Raw genomic sequence first — 27,215 nt, 5'->3', positions numbered from 1 at the left:
TAAAATAATTCTAAAACAATTTACAACTAAGTTGACAAAAAACTGCTGACACAGCAGAACATGTTCAAAACAGATTAATGCAATTCATTTTGATGGTGTCTCTTAAATCAAGAGTAGCTACTTCAGAAAGTTACAGAATTAGACACACACCACTGTTTGTTCAAAAAGAGGAGAGTCAGAACAAAACTCAATTGTGACCTGAAGGACAATGCAAATATCATCACAGCTGATAACTTGAATTCTCATCATGATTCACTAAAACCTAATCAAATTCATCTTTGTGATCATTATTCAGGCATAACAGAATTCAGAGGCAAGGTACTTACTTCACAGTGGCACTCAGAAGGAAATTCAGCTGAGACATTACCAGACTATCTGGAGCAGACAGATAGCGATCAAACTGACCCTGCGAGAAGAGAGTATGAGACCAACATATTAACAATTGCTATTACAGGAAAATAGGTAAAACCACAATTTCTGAAAACATCTCTGATTGCATTAAAAAACAGAAGTTAATTGTCCAAAACCAAATCATTGACTTCAGCACCTCTGCCACCAAAATTTTGTTTCTGACCCTCAGGAATGTAAGTGGAGGGCAAATAATAAGGATCCAGCTTCTAAAATTAGCTATCTAAGCTTCCTATGCAGCTGGTGCAGGTACTTAGACATCACTGAAGATATTCAGTGCAGAGGGAATAAAAGACAGCTTCAGAGCTATACTATCTACTCTATCCAAATTAGACATGTTGCTTGACTCTTTTTACATGTTTCTTTCTACTTTTTGGCAGGGAATCACTGCTTCTGTTGGGAAAAACAAAGAGCAAATCACCTACTTCAGGCATCTTGAATGGCTTCTAAGCCTACTTCTCTTTCTCACAGAATACAGTGATAAGAAGAGCTTTGATTCTAAGAAAAAACATTCCTCCTGTCTTCAACAGTCCATCAGAAAAATTGTGGCTTTCCTGTTCCTGGCAGTGTTCACAGCCAGGCTGGATGGGGTTTTGAGCAACCTGGTCTAGTGGAAAGTACCCCTGTCCCAAGGCAGGAAGGTTGGAATAAGACAGTCCTTAAAGTCTGTTCCAACCCAAACCATTCTGTGACTGTGTGGTCAAATGGATGACTATGGAGAAGATGAAACCAGGTCTTCTCGCAGGTGAAAACAAAGGAATGTTGAGCACATACTACACTAAGAAGCATTTTAATTAGGTAGTGAGAGGAGAAATTCTTACCAGAAATGTCATCAAACATTGAATAGATTATCCAAAAAACCTGTATAATCTCCATCCTTGGAATTACTCACTAAGGTAAGGCCCTAAGTAAGTTTATCTAATGACGGCAACCTTCCTCTTCATTCGTTCACTGAATGAACATTATCAAGCTGGTAAATCCTAAAATTCCCATCCATCCATCATTTAAAACATAGGCAAAAACCTGTAATGAAGTCACAGTTCTTGCAAATTACCTTTTTTTGGGGGTTTTCTATCCTTGTTTGGAATGCAAGGGAGCTTTTGCTGAGCGGGGTATGGACTTAAACAAGCATCACATTTGCAAGCATGTATAAATAACTTAAAAGGCTAGGACCTGGAAAACTTTCAAACATAAATGGGAGCCAGTTAATCTGCCTGCAAGTACTTCCCTCTGGTTTAAATCCTGAGAAGCCAATATATTATTAGGCTTATAGATGGGATTTATGTGGGTTTGATTTCAGCATACTTTGCTCCATTCTGGTTAGTTTGTTCACAGAAGAAGATGTTAAGTAATGAACAAAATAAAACAGCTGGATCCTTCTCTTTTCAAGGGAAAATATTATGTACCACTACGGATAACAGTGTTACATATATATAATTTAAAGATAAGGTCCCCAAGCTCCAGCCTTTAAATTTGTTGTTAGCCTACAAGACCATGATAAACAGAAGATATCTTAAATGCAAAATTCCTAAGTTTTATTAATAGGAATGCATGCTGATCTGAGTATACCACTGAGTGCTCTGTGCCAGAGCTCTGTTCATCCAACCAGCTTGGGAATTGCTGGTTTAAGTCCTTAACAGAAAAAATGGGTTACACTATCATAATTGGGATGCATTCAACATGAAAGTTTTTTAAAAAAACAACTTTTAAAATCCCTTTTTTTTCCCATGGATATGTAAATACACTGCTGTATAAGCAGGCCATCACAGTTAAACTTTTAGAATAAAGCTAAACTTGGCTAAGTAAGAAGAGTGAGAGATTATACATTATTGCCTACTGAACTGCGATATTTCTATCTCTATGCAAAATACCCTTCACACACTAAGAAAAAATATCAGCTGATAATTTGCTTTAAAATATATTGTAGCTTTCAACTTAAAAAAACATAACTGCGACACACACCCAGAATCTAACTTCTGAGTAAAGCTGAACTATTTGCATAAAATCAAAGCCTTTAGGACTAAGATTATAAATGATAGCAGAACCTATATTTCAAAGCATAGAGGCAAAAAAAAGAAACCTTCATGATTAAAACTAATTAGAGCTAAGTATTTGCTTTTAGCAATTTAAGATGACTTGTGGGACAGCATTCATGTAAGTAAAGATCTGCTTCTCAAGACTTAAAAAATAATATTCTATTACTAGCCCTTCAGAAATAATTTATGTATTTATTACTTCAAGTAGTCAATTACTACAAATGAAAAAAGTATTCCCAGACATGTAATTCAGCTATTCTTAAAGAGTAGGACTGATTAGATGAATATCTTCTACTACAGATGAATATCTTCTAATCACATAATTAACAATATTCTTTACCATGTCACAGCATCATCACCACAATATGGAAGTTATAAATGCTTACCATCGCAACCTTCAGGGACACGGAATCCATACTTGACAAATTTGAAAGAGGACCCTAAGAATGAGTATCAAACAGGGGGATAAAAAAAATGTCATACTAGCAAATAGAAAAAGATAAATAATTAAGAGTACCATCGGTTCAGTAGTTAATTTTTATTTGGTCCAGCTACAGGGTCATAAATATTTGGAAATGATCACCATTTTAGTATGAAATCCTGTAAACAGCTCATTTGTATAATATCACTCCCTTAAATTAAAAGCTGAGAATATGGAATTCTTAATATGTCCTTTCAAATTCTTTTCTTCCCTCTTCACCATTAAATAAAGCAAAAAATAGCCTTCCAAGGCTAACCTTCCAAGGACTAGAATAAAACCTGAACTGCAAACTGGCTACATCCCCTTGCTAATCCAGACTTAAGAGAAAACATCTTTGCTGTATCTGTTCTTGGACTGTGAAGAATTCAGATCTGCTTCCCAGTAAACCTCTTGTGCTGGTACGGCAATACAATGCACAAATGCTGCTTGGCCTCCTAGCAAATTCTGCAGCAACATCACCTTTGCAGCCAGGCAGCTGTACAGATATAAATGAAAATTGCTACATCCCATTAACAATCTGCCCTAGTCAACTTGAAATCGGTTTTAAAATGGGAGATAGGCTCATGAATAGAAAACTAAGATGAGTTATTAATCAGATTATTTACATATTTATTTATTCATCTTTAAACATAAAAATCTGTTGAGTTTGGGCACTTTATGCAAAATTATTAGCTGAAGAAACAACATAAAGCTCTCCAACAGAGTTCTGCTTTCTCTAGAAAACACTGTTTTTCACTTCTACTAAAGATCACAAAAGGACATAGGCACAGCTGAAGGGAAGAAGGGCTGTAATAACACCTACCACATTGCAACTGTGCTTCACAAGAAAGGGAGAGCGTGAGCTCTGAATTCCAGTTTTCAGCTCCTCTAAGAAATCTCAAGTTTTCACTTCGAGAATCTCACTGTCTTGGTACTAGAATAGCTACAGCAACAAATAAGTACGAAAGAAGAAACTACTTCAAACTACTACTAAACTCATCTGCGAGTTTTCCACTGAAGGAAAAAAAGCAGCAATTACCAAATGCATGCAGCTATCTGTGGACTCCATGCGTGGTGCTACAGGAAGCAAAGAAGCAGCTAAATGCTGCTTACATACGCAGCAGGTCCAGAATGAGAGTGCTGGCATTCAGACCCAGTGTGTACCAGACAAGCAATTCAGGACTGCTGCACACCAGCCCTGCTAGGCCTGCTGAACACACAGTGTAGGGGAAAGCTGCAGCTGCAAGGTGCCTCCATCGAATAGTCCTGGTCCCATGTGAAAAACCAGCATTACTGAATCTTTCACTGGTTTCAGCTTTCAGAGGAAGCTTCATTTGCAAAAACATTAGTGCCAAAATTCTACTAGTTGGCAACTGTGTGGTACCTCCTAAACATGTAAATTCTGTAAGCTCACCTGTTCTGGTTTGTGTTGCTGCAGAGCATTATAAATGTAACTCAGACCAGCTCTTGTCAGCACGTAGGAAGCTTGCTCATTTATGAGTGTATCTAAATGAGCTTCAATCTGAAATGTTAAGGATAAGGTATTTTAAAAGAGTGTGTGAGAATATTAAGTGTAACAAGTTCTGAGGTTAAAAGGTCTAGAAACACAAATAAGAAGAAAAAAAAAATCACAAATAAGGAGAGTGATCAACAAACAAGGAAATACTACAAATACATACAGCATAATTACTTTATCCATTTACATCTTTCACATTACCAGGAACCGATAATAAAAATGCAGTGAATTCTTTCATGTCTGGCTAATAAAAAGAACCGTTTTTTTTTATTTGTAAATACAACACCACCAAAAATGAAGATTATAGCCTTGACCTTAAAAATTCCTATGTAATTTTATTTTCTTACAACTCTTTGAAAATATGTGATAAAAATCATTTGACTCTTATTGAAAATACTGACAATAAAATGCCAGTTTTACAATAAACAAGAGATAGTCTTTCATGAGGAAAATAAAACTGAAACTAAATCATACTCAGAATTGGTTTTAAATTCAATACTGATAAACATGCATTTGAAAAAAAGTCAGGTGAAAGAACAATAGACAATGAAATTATAGTTATCCATTTTGTTTTAATTATCTTCACAGGAAAAAAAAACTTGTACGAGTATTTTACATTCTTAATGTAAGCTTTACTTGGCAGGAAAACCTAATCTCTAAATCCAATCACAGCAGCAGCAATCATTTTTCAGTTTGAGCAGTCTCAGAAAGACATTTGGGTATATATGCATTATTACTTCATTTTTACAGATAACTACCCCACAATTTTTGCTTCCAATCCTAAAGAAAAGAAAAAAAATATAATATAATAAAGTCTAGTAAAATGTAAGATTCTTTTGTCTGATACTTAAAGAGTTCACCTTTTTACTTCCCAAAATTGTTCAGAAGAACACACTTTTCTTTTTAAATCAGAAGGGAAAACTTAATATTTCAATTTGGAGTTTTTAACTATCTTAGTGAGTTCTATTTCTATGAAAAATGTTTCTCCTTTTAAATATGCCATTCTAACTCCACTTGAATAACTACTTATGTATAATCTTAAAAGATTTTTTTTTAGTCGGTTCCTTTATTTGTAAAATGTTTGAAGAAAGTAAATGGTATTAAATGTGTAAGCTTCAGCTCTACTGCTTTTCTGAAGAATAAATCAATTGCAATATTTACTGTGAAAGAAGCTCTGATAAAAGAAATTAGAAATACCCCGGACAGTTTGGTGAGATTGTCTGTTTCTTTCAGAGCTAAACGGTACTAGAAACTCTGATTAGGAGTAGAAAGTGAAAAAAGGCTCGCAGTCAATCCTTGCTGATCCCTTCAAGTAAGAATTTGTGACTTGTTTCAAGCCCCTCAGCTCCAAAGGCTCTCCTGAGATATACTGCCGACATATTCACATGGCAAAATATAAATGGGCAGTGGCCAAGTTTTTGTAAGTCAATGGTTTGTAAATTTTCACTTCTGTTTCAAAATTGTACCACGTATGAACTACTAGAGAGGCAGGAAGCAGGACTGAAGCAGTAACTTTAGCTGCACCATATACTGCAGCATATACTAGTACAAAATAGATGATGGTCTAGTACTAACTGTATGATGGAATACAGTCAGCCCTTTGACTGAACTTTCAATTTCCATTTGCTTCTTCTCATACAGTTGACAGATAACTATAAGAATGTTTAGGATAATAAAAATGTTCACTGGTCTGGATTTATCTGCAACTAAACCAAACCAAACAAAATCTTTTAATCATTTTTTGTATGTTTAAAATGAAAGATGGTATCTGCTCATGGTCTCTGATAAGAACCCTTCTTATCCCATTTCCCAGATATTGATAATGTTGGCTTTGGGTTGATTTTAAGATTAGTATGTTCACATCAAAACTTGCAGTGTGCAAAAAGCAGTAATAAGTTCATTTTCTTTTGGGGCTGCTAAAGCTTACCTGAAACTGCAACATTTCTAGACGTTTGTCAGTGAATTCAAAGAGAGCCAGAGTAGTCCTCATCATGTAAAGTGAATTTACCATGTAGGTTGCCATGTCAGCTGTGCCCAAATTACTAGCAGACATAGTACACATCTGTAACAATGGATCTAGCACACAAGACAGAACCTAAAATAGTAAACACACAGAAAAGAGAGAGGGGAGGGAGGAAATCATGTCACATGAGGCTTCTAACCTCATTCTGTCTCTATCACGTATTTATTCCCCAAAGCAGAATAAAGAGGAATGAGAGTTTCCAGCTGTGAAAGCAGTTTTCTACTGGATTTGTCAGCAGGTGAGCACCTACCACAGTGATGGGAAAGTATAAAAACCTGAGAATAACAGATTCCAGCCTAGCGGGAGGAAGAATAACCCAGATTAGATAATTGGGAATTGTGCAATCTTGAGGGTGTATTTACTTAATGGAGTAGTAATTGGATAACAGAATTTAGATACTGTGTTAAGAGTAGCACTCCATACTCAACTGTAATTATCCATTTTGTTAGTCACCCTGTTATGCACATTACAAACTCCGGTTTGACAGAGAGCTCCAAAGTGGGACCAGACAAAAAGATGAATGTTCCATCTACCTTTTGTGCACTGAAACTAACTTACACATTGTTTTTTTGCCCCTCTCCCTCCTCTTCACACACATAAAGCAGCCAAACATTCTTGTACCTGCACAAAGTCAGCCTGACGGGCGTCCAGTGGAATAACAGATGAGTCATGAGACGCCAGAACCTCCCGTAGCAAGTTAAGTGTCTGATTTAGAGCAGAGCTTGGGCCAAGATCAGGAGGTGGGAGCTCAACCTGAAAAATAAGGTTATCTGTTTGTGGGGACTTTTATTAATCTCATTTACAGCAAATACCATCAATGCACAAATGCAATCAGATAATAACAAAATTATATATAGGCACACAGAGAAGAACTCAATTTGACACTGGGCAAATCTAGCACATTTCAGACAATAATTGCCTGCGACTTTCAGCATACCCATCTCATTCAGTGCCGAACAAGCATTCAGACTAGGCCTATTTTGCCATTTGGAGAAATCCAAATGCTACTGGTTTTGGCAGTGAAAAAGAATACATGTACTAGATTAGGTGTCAAAGAGTGCCACCTTGTTGGCAGAACTGAGTTCACTTTGAGCAGGACCTCCTGCAAACACTTCAGAATGTAGTGCAGGCAGACCTCTGGGAGATGAGAGCCATGCTGCAGCTGTTCTTGGCAATACTGCACAGCTCCTGTGATGCTGAGTATGAGAGCTGCAGTCACAAATGCAGCAGTCTAATCCTCAGCAAGCTTGCACCTCAAATTGCCAGTACACAAATGAACTGCACACAAGCTAACTCAAGTACACCTACATGAACTGCAACGAGACTGCACAAACTGAAATGCAGGCTTATGCCAAAGATAAGCAGGTAATGCAGATGTTAAAAAAACCACAGAAGGAAAGTTTGGGCATATTAGAGAAAAAAAATATACTTTCCAAGTCAAATTATGAAAACTGGATTCCTGAAATGGACTGAAATTCCATGCTATTTTTAAACCAGGCTGACACACTTTAGCCCTTTCTCTGTAACAGGCAAATACTCATTAAATGCTTAATAAAATATTTATAGAAAATGTAGCACCCCTTTTGCCAACACACATTTCTTAGGTTCTACTCCAAAAACAGCTGCATCTTTTTTGTCTCCAGTGCTGCCTCAAACTGGCTTCCTGCTGCCTCCAAACTCCTACTTACAACCACATTTCCTTCTGCCAACAATCCACTTCCCACCTTCCTCTCTTCTGCCCATGCAAGGGCAAACACAGACACGGCTGGGCCATGTGGGAGTAAGAAGACCCTGAGCAATATACAGTAAGTTAAGACTTCAAGGCATAAACTCTCCAGAAGGAGGTAGGGAGAAGTAAGTTTGGATGGGACTGGCCCATGTGTCTCAGTCAGGATATCTGGCCACAGCAGAGCAACAGTGTGCACTTCTGCAGTACTCTTAGGACTCCAGCTCTAAAGAAAAGGCAGTAGCTTTGGATGGCTCTAGGTCATGAACAACATGTTCCATACCTTCCCAAATGAGAAATGGCACAGTAACATAGTTGTCAGAATCTTCAAGTAAAAAAAAAAAAAAATCAAAATCCAAGGGGCAGAGGCTGATGGCCAAAGAAACCAAGGAGACCACGGCAAACATCTTCAGAGCAGAACATTACAAAGCCTTCTGGAAATGAATTTATACTTGATGAGCATGCCAGCAAAGAAAGAAAAAACAAACTGTCTCTTTGAAACCAGGCCGAACTTTCACACTTTGTGCTGTGAAACAATTGAGATACCATACATGCCCCCACACTGTTACCAAGACAGATTTAACAAAAATTTTTTTCATCCTTCTGAGTATAAAATGTTCCTCTACGCTCACTTTCCAAAATAGAGTATAGTGAATTCAAGGAATTAATGAAAAACTAAATCTAATAGGTTCAGAGAACAGTTGCTCAGCCCAAGCGGTCTTGAAAGCATGAAACAAATATTCTAGCAATGAAGTAACAGTAATTCGAAAAGAGGCACTTACTCAGTGCTGATGAGTAGTAAAGTTTACTGAAATTTACAGCTCTGAATTACTTTCTTCTTGTTTCTTCTTGTTATTATTTGGGGTATTGATTGTGTCCTGAACACACCATTCTCAGACTTGAACTGGACCGTGTTCAGTGATATTTTGGCATTTGGCATTGAGACTAGAGTTTGATGGAGTTTTATTTCCCACACACACACAGATCACGGCAATTATAATTTCAGGCTGCTTTGCACAGAATTTTTGTCTCCTGACATAGCTAGTGCTCAGAAGCTCTTAAATTAGCCTTATCTTTCATTTGTTTGTTCCTTTATGGTCTACTGTCTTCCAGGTAAGAGCAAAGAACAACATAATGGAAAAAAAATAAGGCAAGGAAAAAACATTTAGGTCACTACATTTTATTTGGGTTACCCTGAAATTCCTGACTACTGCAATAAAGAAAAAATTATCAGTAAGTGGAAAGAGAATCCAAGTAGTACTATCTTAATTTTGAAAATTCTAACTTTTGACACATGAATAGAAAGTGAGGGTTTTCTTTTTTTCAAAATTATAAAAGAAAATTTAAAAATAGACACTTCAAATTTATAGAGGAACCTACAGACTCCAACTCATGAGTACTAATCACTATTCTAATAAAAAATAATTGATGCCCTGAATGTTTTACATGCACTAAGAGATCATTATAATTGATCCTATTTCCACAAAAATAGGTTTCAAGTACATGCTGAGTTCTATTTTTGAAGTACCTCTTTCAGATGCAAGCCAGACAGCTTCTAACTAAAACATGATAAGGGAAGTTCTGCAGCAGTGAGTTCAACTGCATTAAAACATACTCTACACAGTATTAAGTCTCTAATTGGTTTTAATTACCAGTTCAGTCATACAGAAATGATGCCAAACAGCTCTTCAGCCTTTCAAGAAATCCAAGAAATTATCCATTTTTAAAGTCCAATATAGAAAACTGAAAGGAATTCTGAAATGGGTACTAAAAGTTGTACATAAGCTTTAGCACAAAAATTTGTATCTTCTTTTCTGCATATTAATCAGTGGGGAACAGATACCAAGCCAGTAATCTTCCTCCAAACATAAAATCCAGAGCAGGTTTCTCTGTCTATGACAGCAAGCAGCTCAAAGGATGTCTTATAGAATTTTACAAACAGCGAACGAAAATACAGAAAAAAGAAAAGGAAGCATCAAGAGTCAAGAAATGTGCATGCATGTTAATTGTTTCCCTTTTTCATTTACAGAAAAGATAACATTTTAAAAAAAGGTAGATTTTCTTCTGAAAATACTGCATAGTCGATCAGAACTTTATATACTATGGTACTTGAACATTAAAAAGTTAACAGTTACAATGTTCATGAAGGGAATGGAATACCTCCTACACAGGGAGAGGATGTGTTCTGCCTGGAGAAGGCTGACGGGGAATGTTATAAATGTGTACAAATATGTGAACTGAGGGATGAAGATGGAGACAGAGTCTTCTCAGTGGTGTCCAGTAACAGGTCAAGAGGCAACGGGCACAGATTAAGACACAGGAAAACAATTTTTTTCTGTGAGGTTAGTCAAGCACTGGAGACAGTTGCACAGTGAGGTTTTGGAGTCTATCCTTTGTGATATTAAAACTTCAGTTAGTGCAAGTTCTGGGCAACCTGCTCTAGCTGACACTGTGCCATGAGCAAGATGGTTGGACTAGATGGTTTCTAGTTTCCTGCTGAACTCTTCCATTCTTTAAATTTTGTGATACTACTACCAAATAAAACGAGATGGTAATTTAAAACAAAGAACTCCACAGAGAAAGCACTTACGAGTAAGAAAAGGAAGGTTAGTGGTTCTGTAAGAGCCTAATCAGCTTTAAATACAGCTTCTTAAAAACCCTCACTGCCAGGGGCTGGATCCAAAGTACTACAGAGCAGAACCTTGTAAAAATGTTATGAATTTTTCATGCTGTCAATTAACACTGAGCAGCATCAACTGCAGAGTCCATTCTCCTCAGCTGAAACAATATTCACCAGCACTCCAAGAAATCTGAGTGCTTATCAGAGAAGCTGTCTTAAGATTTTCCGGTCCTATTAGGATCCTACAGAGGTCAACAAAGTAGAATGCCTAATGGCATGCTTGTCTTTTCAGCTATCAAATTGGTCTTGTACGAAAAGATAACTAGTTTTGCTTTGTTCTCATGGATCCATTTAAAAGCACAATAGCATTCAGATCACAACAGCAATAATCAGTCTTATTCAATCTGCCCCACATCTGATTTCCCAGAAACCTAATAGGTTTAATTCTGGCAGAAATCAAATTATGGAGGACAAGTTTACAATTATTCCCATGCAACGTTTTAATATCTGTCTCACTGACAAACTTAAAAGAGAATGCAATCACAGCATTTAATTAGCATACATCTATTCTAAAAAGAACAGCATTAAGGAATAATAATCCCAAAACCTAATTTGGGATACTCTACTAATAGTCTTCTAAACAGCTCAGACAGCAAATGACTGGAGTTTGGCACAATTCTTCTCTAGTGCCTTTATGGTAACTCTCATTACATTTTATTAAATGTTTGCAATTATTCTTTCCTTTAATAATTGCTCTGGAACACTAGTGAAATCAGAGGAAGGATATGCGGGCTTGAAAATTCCCACTCTCCTAATTTAACAGGTGGTGCAATAAAACATGCTGACATTGGCTGATCAAACACACTTGTCACCAATGGATTCATTATAGTTAGTAAGTCCTATATTGAGAGGATGAAAGCACAGTCCATCCACTCCAGTCCATTAGGTACTCTGAACTTTACTCCCAGTTTCACTGGAACAGTTCCTGTTGTTCTGACAATTATTTTCATGCACTGTTTTCTCCTGGTTTTACAATCATCTGTAAAATGGTTATCTGTAAAGGGCTGTTCTTAGATCCAGACAATGAGTAACACAAGCAGAATCCTGAATTCCTGTACAAGTGATTTATAAGCACAGAGTGAAAAGAAACATGGAAAAGGATACATAAGGATTTTAACAATCTTGATTCACTTTACTAGCATGACTGGTTGACCCATGGCTGGGTCCAAAAAACCTAAAAAGCAACAAATACAAACATTTTCTTCAGCATAAGGACACCAATACTGGCCAAAAAACATACTAGTTCAGCCAAGAACCAGAAAAAATCAATTGCTACCAGAGCTAGAAAGTACTGGCAAGAATGCTGAAACCTGGCTGTGAAGAGTAAGAGCCACTGAGGCAAAGGAGAGACAGTGCCTTCAGGAAGAGCTGATGCACAAACCCTCAGTGACACAGGAGATTGCTGGTAATGCACAGCTTTGTAGAATGTCAACGTTGAGTTCTACAGCAGCCTGAGAATCTCAAAGTCATGAATGGCATTTTAAACCCTAAAAACAAAGTGGCTTTGCAACAGCTCTGTTCCCAAGCTTCGTGATAGGTTTCAAGAAGTGTTGAAACAAAAGAGACTCTCCTGTGTACTGCATTTCTTTGATAACAATGGACTCACTTTCCAGCAGTCTGCTGAATATTTCTGTCACATGGATTTCCGCTCAGAGCTACCTGAGAAGTCTGAATGAGAACACCATAAAAAAAACTTCTCAGAACAAACAGTTTGAAGTTGAGAGTTGCTGAGTATTTTATTTTCGGATTCCAACCAAGACATTTGAGATCTTCTTATGTAATGAAAAAAGTTCATAGCAAAGTGCTTCTGGGCAAACCAGTAAGTATTCTGAAGTAACCAGGGATTTCCCCTCTATCATTTACACCGATGGCTTGACAACCAAGAGGGAGAATCCTGATCTAAGACTGCCTAAAAGCTTCCATACACCTCCACACTAGTGACACTCCTTATGTAATATGGGACTCTTCTCAAAAATAGAAATGAAGAGGAAGCTATTTTCTTGTCCTAGAAAGAACAGCCTGAAGTCTCACTTTCCCACTGTGCTTTAGAAATTAAATCCCAGGCAGATTGAAGGCAATGCTCAACTCAGGATAATCAATAATCTAGGGAATTAAATTGTCTGTAGTGATGAGGACATCAAATTACCATCCTGTCATTTGTCTGCACCCTAAGGACAGGATCTTGAGGAGTTAGCATATTTAATGAAACATGATTTGTCTAAAAAATATTCCCATCTAACTACACTTAAGTGAAAGATTTGCTTAAATCATATTCTGGTCTATCAACTACATACTAGATATAATGTAGATATTAAAAAAGAAAATTATCAGCAACAACAGATGATACTGAGGAAGTACTATTGTTAAAATTGTCTACCTGACAGGTCATTCACCACTTTCCAATAATCTAAACAGAAAAGGTACTTAAACCTACAGAAATAAAAGTATTTTTACTTCAGAACATCCCATTTACATTTTAATGTATTTCCAAAATTATTCAAATTGTCTTAAGAATCATATTTTTTAATCAAAGTATTAGACAATTGTTGTTCTTTGAAGCAGGCTTCTCAATGCCTTAGGATGCATAATCTAAACTGAAGTAAGAAAGCACAATTTCCAGACTGTTCAAGTGAAAAGTAATTTACTAATTTTCCCAGTGAATATTCTGTAGCAGCACAACAGGAACAGCAATGAAGCCTTTGCAATTGCCTGTGCAAGCACAAAAGGTCTATTTTCCAGGGGTTTAATCTTCTCTGAAAATAAAAAAAAAAATCTGGAAGTAACTGCAGTGCGTACATAGCTGGCAAAAAGCTGGAAAAAGGCCGGTATGTGAAGAAAATCCTACTAATACATACATACAATTTTGGTCTGACCATGCACTTTTAAAAAACATGGTAAAAAGCAACCTTCAGTTTCCTCAAAAGGTAAAGGCATTGTGACATTCACTACTAAATTTACAAAGACAAATGAAAAGGCATAAAACCTGCTTATCTGTACACTAACACAAAAACCCAAGTAATAACAGAATTACATTTATGATAAAAGAAAGGTCTTCATCACATGGAACCTAATGTTTCTCTGAGTGTAATCAGCCTATAAATTTTGTATTTTTTATGAAGCAAAACTAATTTCAGTTATGAAGAGATAAGCCATCATTCTATCAATTCAGTAATCCACTCACAAAGGGTAATAATACAAGGTGCTACAGAGGACTATCTAAAACTCAGTTAGCTCTAACACATTAGAACAGTAAGATTTCTTCTCAGACATAGTGTTACCTCATTGTTAACTCCTGAAGCAGATTAATAAATAATTGTGGAAGCCTTTGTTACCCATATATCTAACAATCCTCTAAATCTCTTTAAGCTTTTGACCTCAATTATATTCTGAGGAAAGATCCTCGTAGGGCACATAGGCAGTGTAATATTGTCAACATTTCAGACCTAATTTATAAATGTGTTTCTGAGAAAGAGCAATATTATGATCTTTTCCCATTACATGGTAAGCTCGGTATGCCATTCATTACTCGTAATAAAACGCCACTGAAGGTGGCAGTGCAATCACTGCCATCATTTAAGGCCAGTAAAAGCAAACTTGACTACTTTATAAAACAATGACAGCATCTAGCACCAGTTACATCCACACTGGGGGCTGAGGGAAGGGGAACTGAGAGGGCAAAGAGAGCTACACAACCTTCCCACAGTGACAACAGAAAGAACACACACTATGGACTAGGGGATCATAATTCCTTTATCATTCTTCTTCTGAATTCTACACACTTCCAACTGAACACAGTGTATTGCCCAAAACAAAACCTCAAAGACTGTGAGTTATGTGAGTAGGAAAATCATGCTGGATCCTAACTGAGTATACATGCAATACACAATAGGATAAATAAATATAAAAAGAGATGAATACAGAGAAATGTTTTCAAGGAAGAAAATTTCTTTCTTTAAGCACTCTGTAATTAAAGAGCAGTCATACATTTTTGCTAAGTTGCATCACTGATTTCTTTTCATATAAGGAAAATTTACAGAGATATTTTAATTCAACTGACGTACTAGGAAATAAAACATTTTTGGTAAATTCATGTTGTCCTTGTCCATTGCATGTTTTAGAGACTCAGATTTAGCTGATGCTTGAAGAAGCATTAATAGCAAAGGAACTATTACTGATATGATATCACATTCAAATAGAAATACTTGACAGTAACAACACATGAAGTGGACTTCAGCAGTATGGACTGTGGGTGGTAGGAGCTAAGGAGTAACCCAATGAAAGAATGAAACTACTAAAAGGAGTCACTGGATATCTAGGAGAGGAAGAACAACTGCTGCTTTAAGAAAGTCATTCCCCAGCCCCTGCAGAAAGACAGGAAATTAGGACCAGATAGACTGTGCTGAATGAGAAAACTCATTTGGAATCACAGAACAATGCTGACAAAACTCAGAAAAGCTGACTGAGTGGTCAGCAAATTACAAGTCTGCACAAAGAATAGATTCTGGAAAATGAAGTATTTTTTCCATTTCTTTGTAGGCTAATAATTTAGAAATGCATTTACAAATGTTACAGCAATGTTCATGTGGAAAAACTATTTTTATAATAGACAGAAAAGTCCAATTTTTTTTTGTTTTACTCAGGTTACCATTTGGGAATGTACCTTGCAACTTCAAAAAAGGAATAATGCACAATTAACTACTTATCTGATAATGCATTAATACAAATTATTCAGCTCAATTGCCTGACTTTGCTATTCTTCACTTAAGAAAATTTCCTACTTATGTTGCTTCTCATACATTTTAAAATATATAAGCTGTTCTGCAAAAGAATATTGCTAACTGCAGGATTTTAGCCACATATCTACAGAACTTCCACTATTACTAGAATTATAATATAAACAGCAAGTTTGTAATGTAGTTTTATAACTAATATATTGAAAATACAACTTAAACTTTAGGAAAAGCTGACATATAAAACAGCTATTTACCTAGTAATCTTACCAGACAAAAAGGAAACGCAAGCATGTTTTGAAACATGAAAGCTGTACAATTTTGAAACAAACCTTGTCCATTAGTTTACTTGCATGAAGACTCAGGCTATTAAAGAATATTTTCTTGCTCAACAAATGCATTTCTTCAATTGTTGTCAACAGTGTGGCCGCACTGTTTCCTACAATACCACTGAAAAATAAATTAAGATTATTAATGTATCTAAAAGGGGGACAACATGACAGTAAGATACTTAAATATCATTTTAAAAAGGACTATTTTCAAAGTTGAAAATTTAGAACAAATAATTGCAGGGAACAGTTCTCCATAATGGCTGAGAGATAAGCTGACTGTAAGAAAAAGCATCATCAAGTATGTCGTTAAGTGAATATTAAATACAGGCTATCAAACCTGCACAAACTTCTTTGTCGCTGAGTACTAAAATTTGCAGAGTACTAAAATTTAGTGGATTCTTGCTTTCTTATGCAATAAATCTACTTCTGTTATCAAAACCAAATTACGTAACAAAAAGGGTTAACAATATTCTCTCATACTGCCTGTTAGGGACAGCATTACCTCTCTCCTTTCTTCACTGAGATGATGGGCATCTCCAAAAATGCAACAATTCATGCCTTGCTATTCTGAGTGTTAAGCTATCACACTTAGCACAGACACCACACAACCCTTCAGTGGCACTACAGGACTATGCTCCTCTCACAGATATACCTTCCCTTTGGCTATAGGAACTGCACTTTTACGCAACAAACTGGCAATGAAAATTCATCGGGTCATAATAGGACTAAACCTCAATCTTGATTTTCAGATTGTAATCTTGTGTTTAATAGATCATTTCTCAAACTGCTTTTTCCTTTCATTAGTGAGGTACCTTATGTGAGGAAATTATTCAGCTGGTAGAAGGTATTTCAATGGTTTTTAAACATTGTGTTGTTAAAAAGACAGAAACCAAGACAGATAAGACTGCTTAAGACCTTCCATTTTAACATGACATTTTCAATTGCACCAAGCTTTATAACCATGGCAAAACACTAACTTTGGAGACTGGAAAACAACACCAAAATCTTCCAGGATGTTTGAACAATAAAATTAAAAACAGATCTTACATGTGTTCTACAATAGACCCGCCATCACAATTGAGAATTTTAAATAAGCTGGGAGGTAACCAAGAACCACTTATCCCAGTCTGCCCAACATCTGAAGTATTTTTCAGAGAAGCTCAACCAGTAATACTACTGTTTCAGATTCTCAGAAGTTTAGGGCTGTGGAGGAAGATTTTCTCTGACTGCTGTTTCTAGTCAACATGAACTACAGCATATGCCACAACATACAAATTATATATGAATTAGCAGCTCTGGCTATTCTCCAGTTTCTGTATTCCTGGTGGCATCTGGAAGGTTGGAAGGTGATCAGTGTGTCTTCAACAGTGAGATAAGGAAGTGCATAATCAGGGAAAAAAGGTTATCAAAAAGTTATCAAAACACAATTGTTTAAACAAAACAAAAATGAAAAAAAAAACCTGAGGAAATTTAATAACATTTTCTCAGAGGGGACTTGACTTTGTCATACTGAATGTTGTGTAGAGTTTTTTTGTATACTATTTAAATCTACACAGAACAATAAAAAAATAGTTACTGTGGCAAATTGATGCTATATTCCAAAACAGTTTTGATATGAACTGAGTAATGGCAATGGGTAAATACTTTCTGCTTGATACCACATGTATTTCTTCTTGATGTTATAATGCAGTGCAACAATTAAGCAACAGAAGTTCTATTCCTAGCAGATTTATTCTTACATGTACAATTAGGGATAAAAGGCATTTTTAACATATTTTGTAATTTTGCATACCTGATTGTATGGTGGTAGAACTTGAGCAAATTAGAAATCTTGTACAGTAAAACTGCTCCTGGCTCAGCAACGATCACCTGCTCAATTCTAACCTGCAGCATGAACAAATACATCCTTTAGGTCATAAAAACATCCTTTAAATCATAAATTCTGAAAGCCAGTCTTCTGCAACTTTATATGGAAAATGTCTTTGATTTTTGAAAAACAAATTAAACCAGAAATAAACTCTAAAGAGAATATCCAGTTAACTTTAATGTTTGGCTTGAACTGAAGTGCTTCTGGGCTGCCAAGCATCTGGGCAGAAAACACAAAGGTATATGCATTCTTAAGAAAAGAAAAACTACAAACCCAAAAAGCCTTCCAAAAATCCTAGAGGCATCTGCTGTTATTGGAAATTTAAAATTAATGAGATAATTTGACCGATTAATACCAGTAGATACTGGAATCTTCCCCAGCATTGAATAGCAAGAACAGCTGCAAGGTTGCAGAACAACTAAACTACAGCAGTAGATTTCCAGCATCATGCAGAAATTCAGAACATCAAAGTATTAGGTATTTTGCCTAAGAAACAAATTTCACCTGGATGAATAAATTCTTCCCTTTAAAGGAGAGTTTAATAATACAAGCGTAATAATCCAAATATCTCCTACCAGTATTTAGCTAGATATGCTTATAACTAATAACCAGCTATGTTGACTCTTTATCTCAACCAGGAGATACTGGCTACACAACAAAATGATTCTGAGCATCTTTACAGTTGGACAGCTGATGTCTTGTCTCCATGGTACACAGTCTCAATCCAGTCATAAAAAGCTGCCCCAGGGTCAATCTTTGTGCACTTACAAAGCAAAATAGACAGTGACTTATCATTGCACTGCTCTCCCACCTGCCTGAGTGTGAAAGGGCTACACACAAATTAGCAGCCATCCCCTACACTCCCAAGTTATTTGCTGTTCAATGGAACACGATGTGCTGCAGTCCTTTCTTCTCAGAGCCAAGCTGCAGGGAGAACCAACTAAGATTATGTTTCCTCAATCCTTCCAGTTTGCATCTAATTCACAGACTAAAACCAAATAATACTTTTTAACTCTTATTCGCAATACTAAATGCACAACGTTTATTTCAACATGCAGATGAACTTTACTCTTCAATGTGTTTGTATATACAAAGGTCTATATACAAATTCGTGTCTCCAGTGTTACCTAAAAGGTCTTGTGGGCATGAATACTGAGTATATTCTAGTCGTACAGGAAAAGAGAATAGGGCAGGCAGGGGAAAAAAATACTGAAAAAAAAAATGGGAATAACTAAAAGTAAAGAAAATAATTAAAAACTGAAAAAGAACAGGCAGAAGGAGAGAAAAAAACCCAAGACTTTAGGGTCATGAGAGAAAAATAAGAATTAAAAAGACAAAGTGGGAAAAGAAGAACTGCTGCTTCCCATACAGAAGTCTTCACTGCACTGGAGAACTGAAATTTGCAAGCGATGCAACCTAACCTCTTCAGGGAAGCTCTGGACTTTGAGCTCTTGCTATTTTTTAGTCCCACACATCCTGTTGTTAGCCGACCATAAAAGACAAGCACGGACCTGCAGTCCACCTAGGGCATCAAAGACATTTTGTTTTGAACACATCTTAAATGTTACAGAAAAGATGAAGAGTTTAATTTAAATGTTTTTTAAGATTCTCCTACCTCCATCTGAAATGAGAGGCCTGTGGTAAGATCTACCACTAGGCAGTATTCAAGAGTCACTTAAATGCCTAAAAAACCAACTATCAGTAAGAAATGTGGGCAATTTAGACTGCATGTAAGCACAACCCTTCTAAATGCATTGTAGAAAAGACTCCTCCAAACTGAATCTGTTACTGTTGTTCCTCTGAACATGGTGGTTTGCAATTATCTCATAACCAATTCTGCAATGTATGAAGGCTCCTCTGCTTGGGAGTTTCTCGGGGGAATTTTTTTCTACTTTTTTTCTTTCCCCTGGGGAAACAATAAGTGTTTCACACTTTTTACTGGAAAGTCTAGACTGGCAAAGAATTAATGTAAGTTGGATTCTATTAAAATACAGAATACAATGGGAAGTCTTTAATTGTTCTGTTAAGATTTTTTTTTTATTTTTACTAGCACAGTAACTAACTAACAACGTTTCAGGGGATAGTCTCTAAAGAGACTAGCAGCATACAAGTGTAAAGAGTTTGGCCATCAAAATTAAAGATACTCTGTACTCAACTATAAAAATCACAAGCACTCAGATCAAGGCCAAAACTTCCTCTGACTTACACAGGAGTTTGATTTTATTCCTAATCACTTTGTTGGAATGCACAGAAATACTGAACTCAAGCATCAGCATCCAGCATTAACAGAACTGATTCAAGAGCACAGAAAGTTTGGAAGTATCTTCCAAAATCATAAAGCTGTTGTGATTATGTTTCTGTTAGGACAGGTGTCTTCCAACAGATCAAAAACTAAAAGGTTGTGAAGGATGATCATAATTCTGTGGCAACAGGCACAAAACCGAAATACAAGAGCTTCTGTCTGAACATCAGGGAACACTTTTTTTTTTTTTTACTATGCAGGTGGCTGAGCGCTGGCATACATTGTCCACCGAGGCTGTGAAGCTTCCATCCTGGGAAGTATTTAAAAGTCACCTGGACAACCAGCTCTCAGTGGCCCAGCCTGAGTTGGAGTTTGGACCAAGTGACCTCGAGATGTCCTTGCTAACCTCAATTCTTCCACAATTCTGTGACTTTCTAAATGGCACCTTTATCTCTCTCCAGGCCTTACCTTTTTTGTATCAGAAACTTATGTATAGTATCCAGAAACTAGCTGTTCACATTTGAGACTTAAGTATTTGTCAACTGGATACGGTTGTTATAGCTACAGAATCCTAAGAGAAATTTATTATAATCCTACTTAGGCCCAGTAGATTTTACTTTAAAAACACCTGGATTTATATACCGCACGGTCAGGCAATAATTGGTATTCAGCTTCACCACCTTGATTACTTCAGTGCTTATGTGAAGCACATCCAACAGACAAGTCAATCATTTGATGGATCATTATTAATGATTTCTATCAAATGTGTCCCCTAAACTTACTAAGGCTGTAGCTTGAAAAAAAGACAAGCATAGAAAGCTGTGACAAATATGAAAACCTGAGACAGCATAAAGATGGTAATTAGGAAACAATTTTTCATGGTGTCTTCAAAATACAAGAGCTGGAGCAATTAAACAAAACAAATCCAAAAAAACCCAAAACACCAAAACAAACAAAAAATCCCCCACAAACTACAAAAGAAACTGGCTTTTCACACAACGGAGTTGAAATGTTCATTTCCCTCCTGAGGATATGTTGTGAATAGCAACATTTTGTATCAATTTGACATGTTCATGCAAGAAAACATCTATTGAAATCTATTATATACAAAGAAGTAATGGCTCAGTAAGTCCTTAGTATATTCATAGGCAAGGAAACTGTCCTACAGAAGTATGACACAACTGCACAACCTTTACACTTTTCCCTAAGCATAACGATCACTATGAAAAACAGGTTAGTAAGTTACATTGACTTTTCATTTGACCCACTACAGCCATTCCTGTACACTTACCACAAAACTGTATTTTGGCACATCAGCACGCCTCAACATAGGAAAAGTAATCCAAAACCAAGACTCAAATTCAGCATCCTAATATCTCCCACTATATGACTATTATATACCAAACATCTATGAACAAAGGAATCTTTGAGAGATTTGAAATTCAGAAGTCGACAATCTAATTCTTAACCAAGGGCAATGAAAATATACTGAAGAGATGGGAGCACATGTTAGGAAAAAACATGACAGAACAGTTTTTGTATTTAGAGTGCTAAGGAAAACAAAATACTTCACCTTCAGAGGCCTGCAGACACCTTCTGTGATGTGCCCAACTACTTCTTGAATATTTTCTTCCACACCTGTAGTTAATGCAAACACACGCTAAGATTATGCAAATGTAATTCTCTTTTCTTCAAGACTATAAAACAAATAAACAAATGTAGGAGGTACTCCTCCATAAAAAGCATTGTGAACTCTGTGTTCTTTTCTCCACATGAGTAGTTCACACCTCCACTGTACTTCCAATCTAGCCATTAAGAAAAACAGTCCTGGAGTCATTACCTTTTGCTATGCAATTGCTTCCTAGAGCAACACAGTGCGTGGGGATTTGAGGTAGAAGCAGCAAAGGGGAGAATAAATGATTTAGCAAGAAGGTGTCTCAGTAAGGCTCAATATTAGCACTTCATGAAATTAAACTAGAAAAGCCCAAAAAACACCAGGCCAGTGAGACGCTCAAGGAGCAGCAGTACACCCCATTCTGAAAAGCCTGACTGGCAAATCCACGTGTGTGTCAGCACTGGTTGCTGCCGAGCTCAGGGCATTGTTACAAATGAAGTGACATGTGTACCTCCACGCTACTGCGTGCTGCAGCGCTGGCAAATGCTTCCTCCCCAGCAGCAATTGAAACTCATCTTTCACAAAATGAGGTACAAAAGAGAATATTGCCCTATCTTATCACGAAACACAAATGAATTGTTGCATGGCAACCAGTGCTGTCATAAATCAATCAAACTGAAAGCAACAGATCTTCAAGCTCTCACTTCAGTAACAACTCAGAACAGATTTATGGAGAAAGCAATACTTTTATTCTAATTTAAAACTTGTCAACAGGAGTTCATTTTCAGATGGGACCCATGCAATGGAAGTAAACAAACTGACTGTGACATGTGACAGAAATCAGGTGACCTGAAGCTATATTTTGCTTATTTCAGACTAAGACAGATTACCTCAGAGAGTAAAAATAATGAAAGATCAGAGATCTTTGCCAATGCCTCTTTACACCAAGTCACATGAAAAGCCATATAAGCAGTAACAACTGAATTCAGTGTCTGTAAGAATTTCAACATACTGAATTGGTAAGGTAATAAAATTATGCTTATACACTTCAGTATTAATATCAAGGCAAAAAGCAAGATTACAAACCATAGCGTGCATGCTCTTTTACGTAATGGCTAGCTCTTAGACCGACCTCAGCAATTAACACATTTTTTAGTAGGAACAATCACACTTGTAGTGTTCATCAATGTAACAAGTACCTAGCACATATTTGCAATAGTGTATCTAGATCAGATTGACTTAAAAACAAGTTGTTTGGTATGAAAATTTTAGCTCAAAAATATACAAGTTCGCATACTACTAAAGGACATGGAATAAAAATTTTGTGATACCACATGCTTGTGCCTTCGCATGTATTTTCATGTCCAATTAGAATATCTGGATTCCAAAAGCAGTGAAACCTCCCAGCAGAATGGGTTATATAAGTGGTGCAAGTTTGACATAAAAGAATAAACAATTCTCAGAGGTCCAAAATAACTTTTAGAATACGGCTCAAAAGTGAAGACACGCTTCCAACTCCTTGCTACACCATATATAATTTTTCTCTGTGTATCCTTTAAAAGGAGAGATCTTTTCTTGGAATTTGTTTAGCTTCTGTTCTCCATCTGGGTTCCTCTATCTTCACAAGAAATGGATTTCTACTGCATCTCTTAAAATGCCTGCAATTTTCCATTCCTTTCAAGTAGAAGATTTCTGTATGACTGGGAGGGTCCTGCTAGCAGAACACCCAGACTCTGAAGAGAAGAACTGAACGCTTTATGCTTGTCCAGCAAGAGTTAAACTCTTCTGAATGTGTTTTCAGCACTTAAAATTTTAACAGCATTTTTGGTCAGATTAATTTGAAACAGTTAATTTTTGTAAACTTAACATTTAAAAACTTTTTAAAAGCCATTCTTGCATGCTCCGCTTATGGGTATAGTTTGGTCACTTTAAAGTGGAAAGTGGGGTGGAAATGTTTCCCTGAAAAAAAAAGTGCCACACATACAGTTTTTCATCCAGTGGGACCAAATCCACCTGTATCACACTAACAGGCATACAAGTGGGGTTTTTTTTCGTTGTTGTTTTTTGAAAAGGGAATTTTTTTTGTATAGCAGTGATTTACCACACTCTCCACAGTCCTGAAATTACACAAAACTTAGAGCAGAATTTAAACAGAAATCTGAACTCAGTACAGAGACACCTGAACGAAAATAATAGAAGTGGTTCCATCTCCAAAAAACTACTCAAGCTGAAATTGAAGTGGAAACATCTACCTTCAGACTGCCAGGTAGGTGTTTTATCTGTGGCAGTTGCTTGGGCTCCCTCTATAGGGGAATGGAAAAAAAATCCCAGTTTGTGATGAAAGTCTCCAGAAATGCTTACTTTAGGTTTCAAATTTTGTTACGAAGAACTGCACTCTGAAGGTGCAATTCTTTGTCCTTATCTCTAACTGCAAATAAACAAGATGTCCACTTGTTAAATGGCTACATGAAATTAACTCAATTTTTACTACAGCCTGCACAGCCAGACACCTAAAGACTGCAGAACACTACAGAAAATTCAGCTTGAGTTTTTCAGTACCACAGATGCTGTCCTCACTACCAACTCAGGACCTGTATTTATAAAGAACATAAAATCTCAGGGTACTATGGGGTTGCACTGCCCATAAGTGTTTTTTGTTAAGTCCAGTGGTATCCTATTAAGTGCTATTTCATCTTACAGACCTTATCAGATCACTATCATTGTCATTAAAAATTTTCCCCAAAGACAGAGGAATAGTTATAGACAGCACCTCCCAAGCTCGCAGTTTGTTGCTCCCTGTATGAAAGTAAGAATTCCTCTTTACATTTCTTGAAAACTGTACAACAGTGATAGCAGACCCACTACTGGAAAGCTTAGGAAAACATATTTTTCCTTCAGACTGAAATACTGAATCTCTTGTTTATACCAGTCTCTCCAGAAAAAGCTTTTGGCCTGGTGATTTTTTGTTGAAAATTTCTCCCCCAGATATTTATATTCTCTATATTATCAAGTGTCTCGCTCTGTGGCTAAAATGCTCTAAATATATCTCATTTCATGGTCATATCACCTCATCCCAACATTCTGTCAGAAGGCCAAAAAACTTCGTAGTTAAGCAAAGCACGACACAAATAACTGGGAGAACTTCAGAACAAGCTGCAGAAGGAGAAGTCCAGCCCATAGCAGAACCAGACACATTTACATGCTCCATGGGCCCAGCTTTTCAAGGGCTCCCCAGTTACAGCAGAAGCATCAGTCATCTACAAAGAACTGCCATGCCTTTTTGTCTATCATAAAACCATCATGAAGCCTGCTCTCCTGTCTCCCTGAAATTCTGTCAGCAAACAGTATTAAATTTACTTCTATAGTACACTGTAATTGTACTTAAAAACCAGCATTCCTCCAGTTTGACTTACAGCGGTTCCTAAACAGGCTCCTTTCCCATATTCCATTAATTAGGAAAGCCAATTAATATTTACAGCAGTAAGGAAAATCATAATGCATAAACACTTTAAAACCCAGAGTAGGATTGAGACATACAACCTGAAGAGCTCATCAGATACAGATCACATGTAAGTTCTTACAATGGATTTGTTACAATTGAGATTTGAATTTTAATTGAGAACATTAATTTGTTACATGCTTAATTCATAAAAAATATATTTCTCTGAAACTATGGCAGCAAATCATACTAAGGCTTCTACAGGATAAAAGTCTTTAAAGTATAGGTTCAATCTACTGAAAACAAAGTAATGGTGCTGAAGACAAAGCATGAGAATCTGCAGTTCTAAAATGAAGGAGAGTTTTGATATCAAAAAGCTTCACCTATCTGTGAGTGGCCTACTTCAACCTCCATAAATCTAGAATGATGTTAAATGACAGATGGAAATTCTATTTTCCTTGTAGCATAGAATGAAGAGACTTACAGAAACAACTAATTATATTTTTTAAGAATTAGTAAACAAAACAACAAAGGTATAATGAAAATCCTTAGCATAATATGCAATGTTTTCAAGGAGATATGTATTCATATACAGTACAAACAATTTCTGAACTCTCAACTATGCTCTAAAATGTCCCTTTGTAAATTTAATGTAAATCTGTTATAAGGACAATAAAATAAAATGAGTGCATTTTGAAATACTCTTATTTTGTTATGGGCCTTCTTTTGGCAGAATGCAACTACCAGCTATTCTTGAGATTATTTTTAGGAATAAAATTTAAACTCAGACTTGTAACTGAAGCCCAGCCTGAGAAATTAATCACATTTTCTTACTTATCACGGACTTACTATCACTTCACCACTTATGTTTTAAAACCAGTAGTACCTTGAATAGTCACAAGCTTTAACATAGCTTCTAAGTGTTCTTTTTCAGAAGCTGTAGCTTGATGCAACCAGGCCAGCATGTCTCCTACATACCTACACAAAGACAGAAATTTCCGTGTAAATTAGTGGTTTATGGTGCCAGGAATTCAAAATGTCAACAACAAAAAAGATTATTTCATATACATTCTTGTTAGTACTGTACCTCAGAGGATCGTGAGAGTGCATTTCAATAGGTCGGGGAGTACCTCCCAGACCTCCTCTAGTAAGAGCATCTATAAAGCCACGGACCACAGCACTCCTTCTAGCTGTTCCAAACTCATCCAACGTGTATCTGTTATTGAAACATGAAAAGAGGTTAAAAAAAACCCCAGTTTGCCTCATCACAGTTGATTAGTTCAGCCTCACAGCTAATAAAGGTAAACATTTTTATAGTTCTAGGAATCTTCATAAATGCTTCTACTCTAAAGCATTCAAAATCATTTGATGATGTCAGAATTTCTATCATCCTGCTCTGCCTATGGTACATCTGACAAATAGGAGAACAGAAGACAAATTTCATGTCAGCACCTGCCTGTCTGCTCTAGAGCAAATGTGTAGGATGAGATAAGAATTCTGATATTGCAGACGGGTGCAAGTCTTTTATATATATATACACACACATAGACAATGTCCTTTTCCTCTTTTTTAGTTGGATAGCTCTTAGTTTCCAGGCTAAATTAATTACCTGTCAGATGATTATTTGTGGGGTTTTTCTACCCACAATTTCTACCTACTGAATTTGAATCGTTTTTATAGTGTGCCTCCTCTGATACCATTGCAAAATAGACTGAAAGAAATACTTGGCACTGTGTTTCCTACACAGGAGCATTGGCAGAGGCTGTAGTCTTGCCAGGATCAGGTCACTATTACTGAAAAAAGAAAAGCGGGCGAGGGAAGAAAATGAAGTAACTGCATCTGTAGTGTCCTGGGGAGCACCAGGCACAGCACGGCCAGGTAGGGAGGGGATTGTCCTGCTCTCTCTGCACTGGGGCAGCCTCACCTCGAGTCCTATTTGCAGTTTTGGGTGCCACAATATAAAAAAGATATTAAGCTATTAGAGAGTGCTCAAAGGAGGATCACGAGGATGGCAAAAGGGGGTTGAGGGGAAGCCACATGAGGAGTGGCTGAGGTCACTTGGTCTGTTCAGCCTGGAGAAGAGGAGACAGAGGGGAGAGCTCACTGCAGTTACAACTTCCTCGTGAGGGGAAGAGGAGGGG

The 27,215-nt window shown here is 36.7% G+C and overlaps 1 protein-coding gene across 2 annotated transcripts in view; it reads right to left on the bottom strand.

The window, feature by feature from the left end:
• COG6 (component of oligomeric golgi complex 6) overlaps window positions 1-27,215 on the bottom strand; it is a 55,600-nt gene that overhangs the window by 5,571 nt on the left and 22,814 nt on the right. For both annotated transcript variants that reach the window (XM_066313213.1, XM_066313214.1), the window contains exons 9-18: window positions 26,162-26,290; window positions 25,961-26,052; window positions 21,594-21,658; window positions 17,704-17,795; window positions 15,912-16,029; window positions 7,065-7,196; window positions 6,348-6,515; window positions 4,319-4,426; window positions 2,831-2,884; window positions 327-406 (exon numbers count right to left, since the gene is read on the bottom strand). In XM_066313213.1, coding sequence (XP_066169310.1) covers window positions 327-406; window positions 2,831-2,884; window positions 4,319-4,426; window positions 6,348-6,515; window positions 7,065-7,196; window positions 15,912-16,029; window positions 17,704-17,795; window positions 21,594-21,658; window positions 25,961-26,052; window positions 26,162-26,290 — 1,038 coding nt within the window. The remainder of the gene's footprint in view (window positions 1-326; window positions 407-2,830; window positions 2,885-4,318; window positions 4,427-6,347; window positions 6,516-7,064; window positions 7,197-15,911; window positions 16,030-17,703; window positions 17,796-21,593; window positions 21,659-25,960; window positions 26,053-26,161; window positions 26,291-27,215) is intronic.

Source organism: Sylvia atricapilla, chromosome 2 (assembly GCF_009819655.1).
Source record: "Sylvia atricapilla isolate bSylAtr1 chromosome 2, bSylAtr1.pri, whole genome shotgun sequence".
NCBI classification, from domain to species: Eukaryota; Metazoa; Chordata; class Aves; order Passeriformes; family Sylviidae; genus Sylvia; species Sylvia atricapilla.
This window is presented reverse-complemented; position numbering and strand designations above follow the sequence as displayed.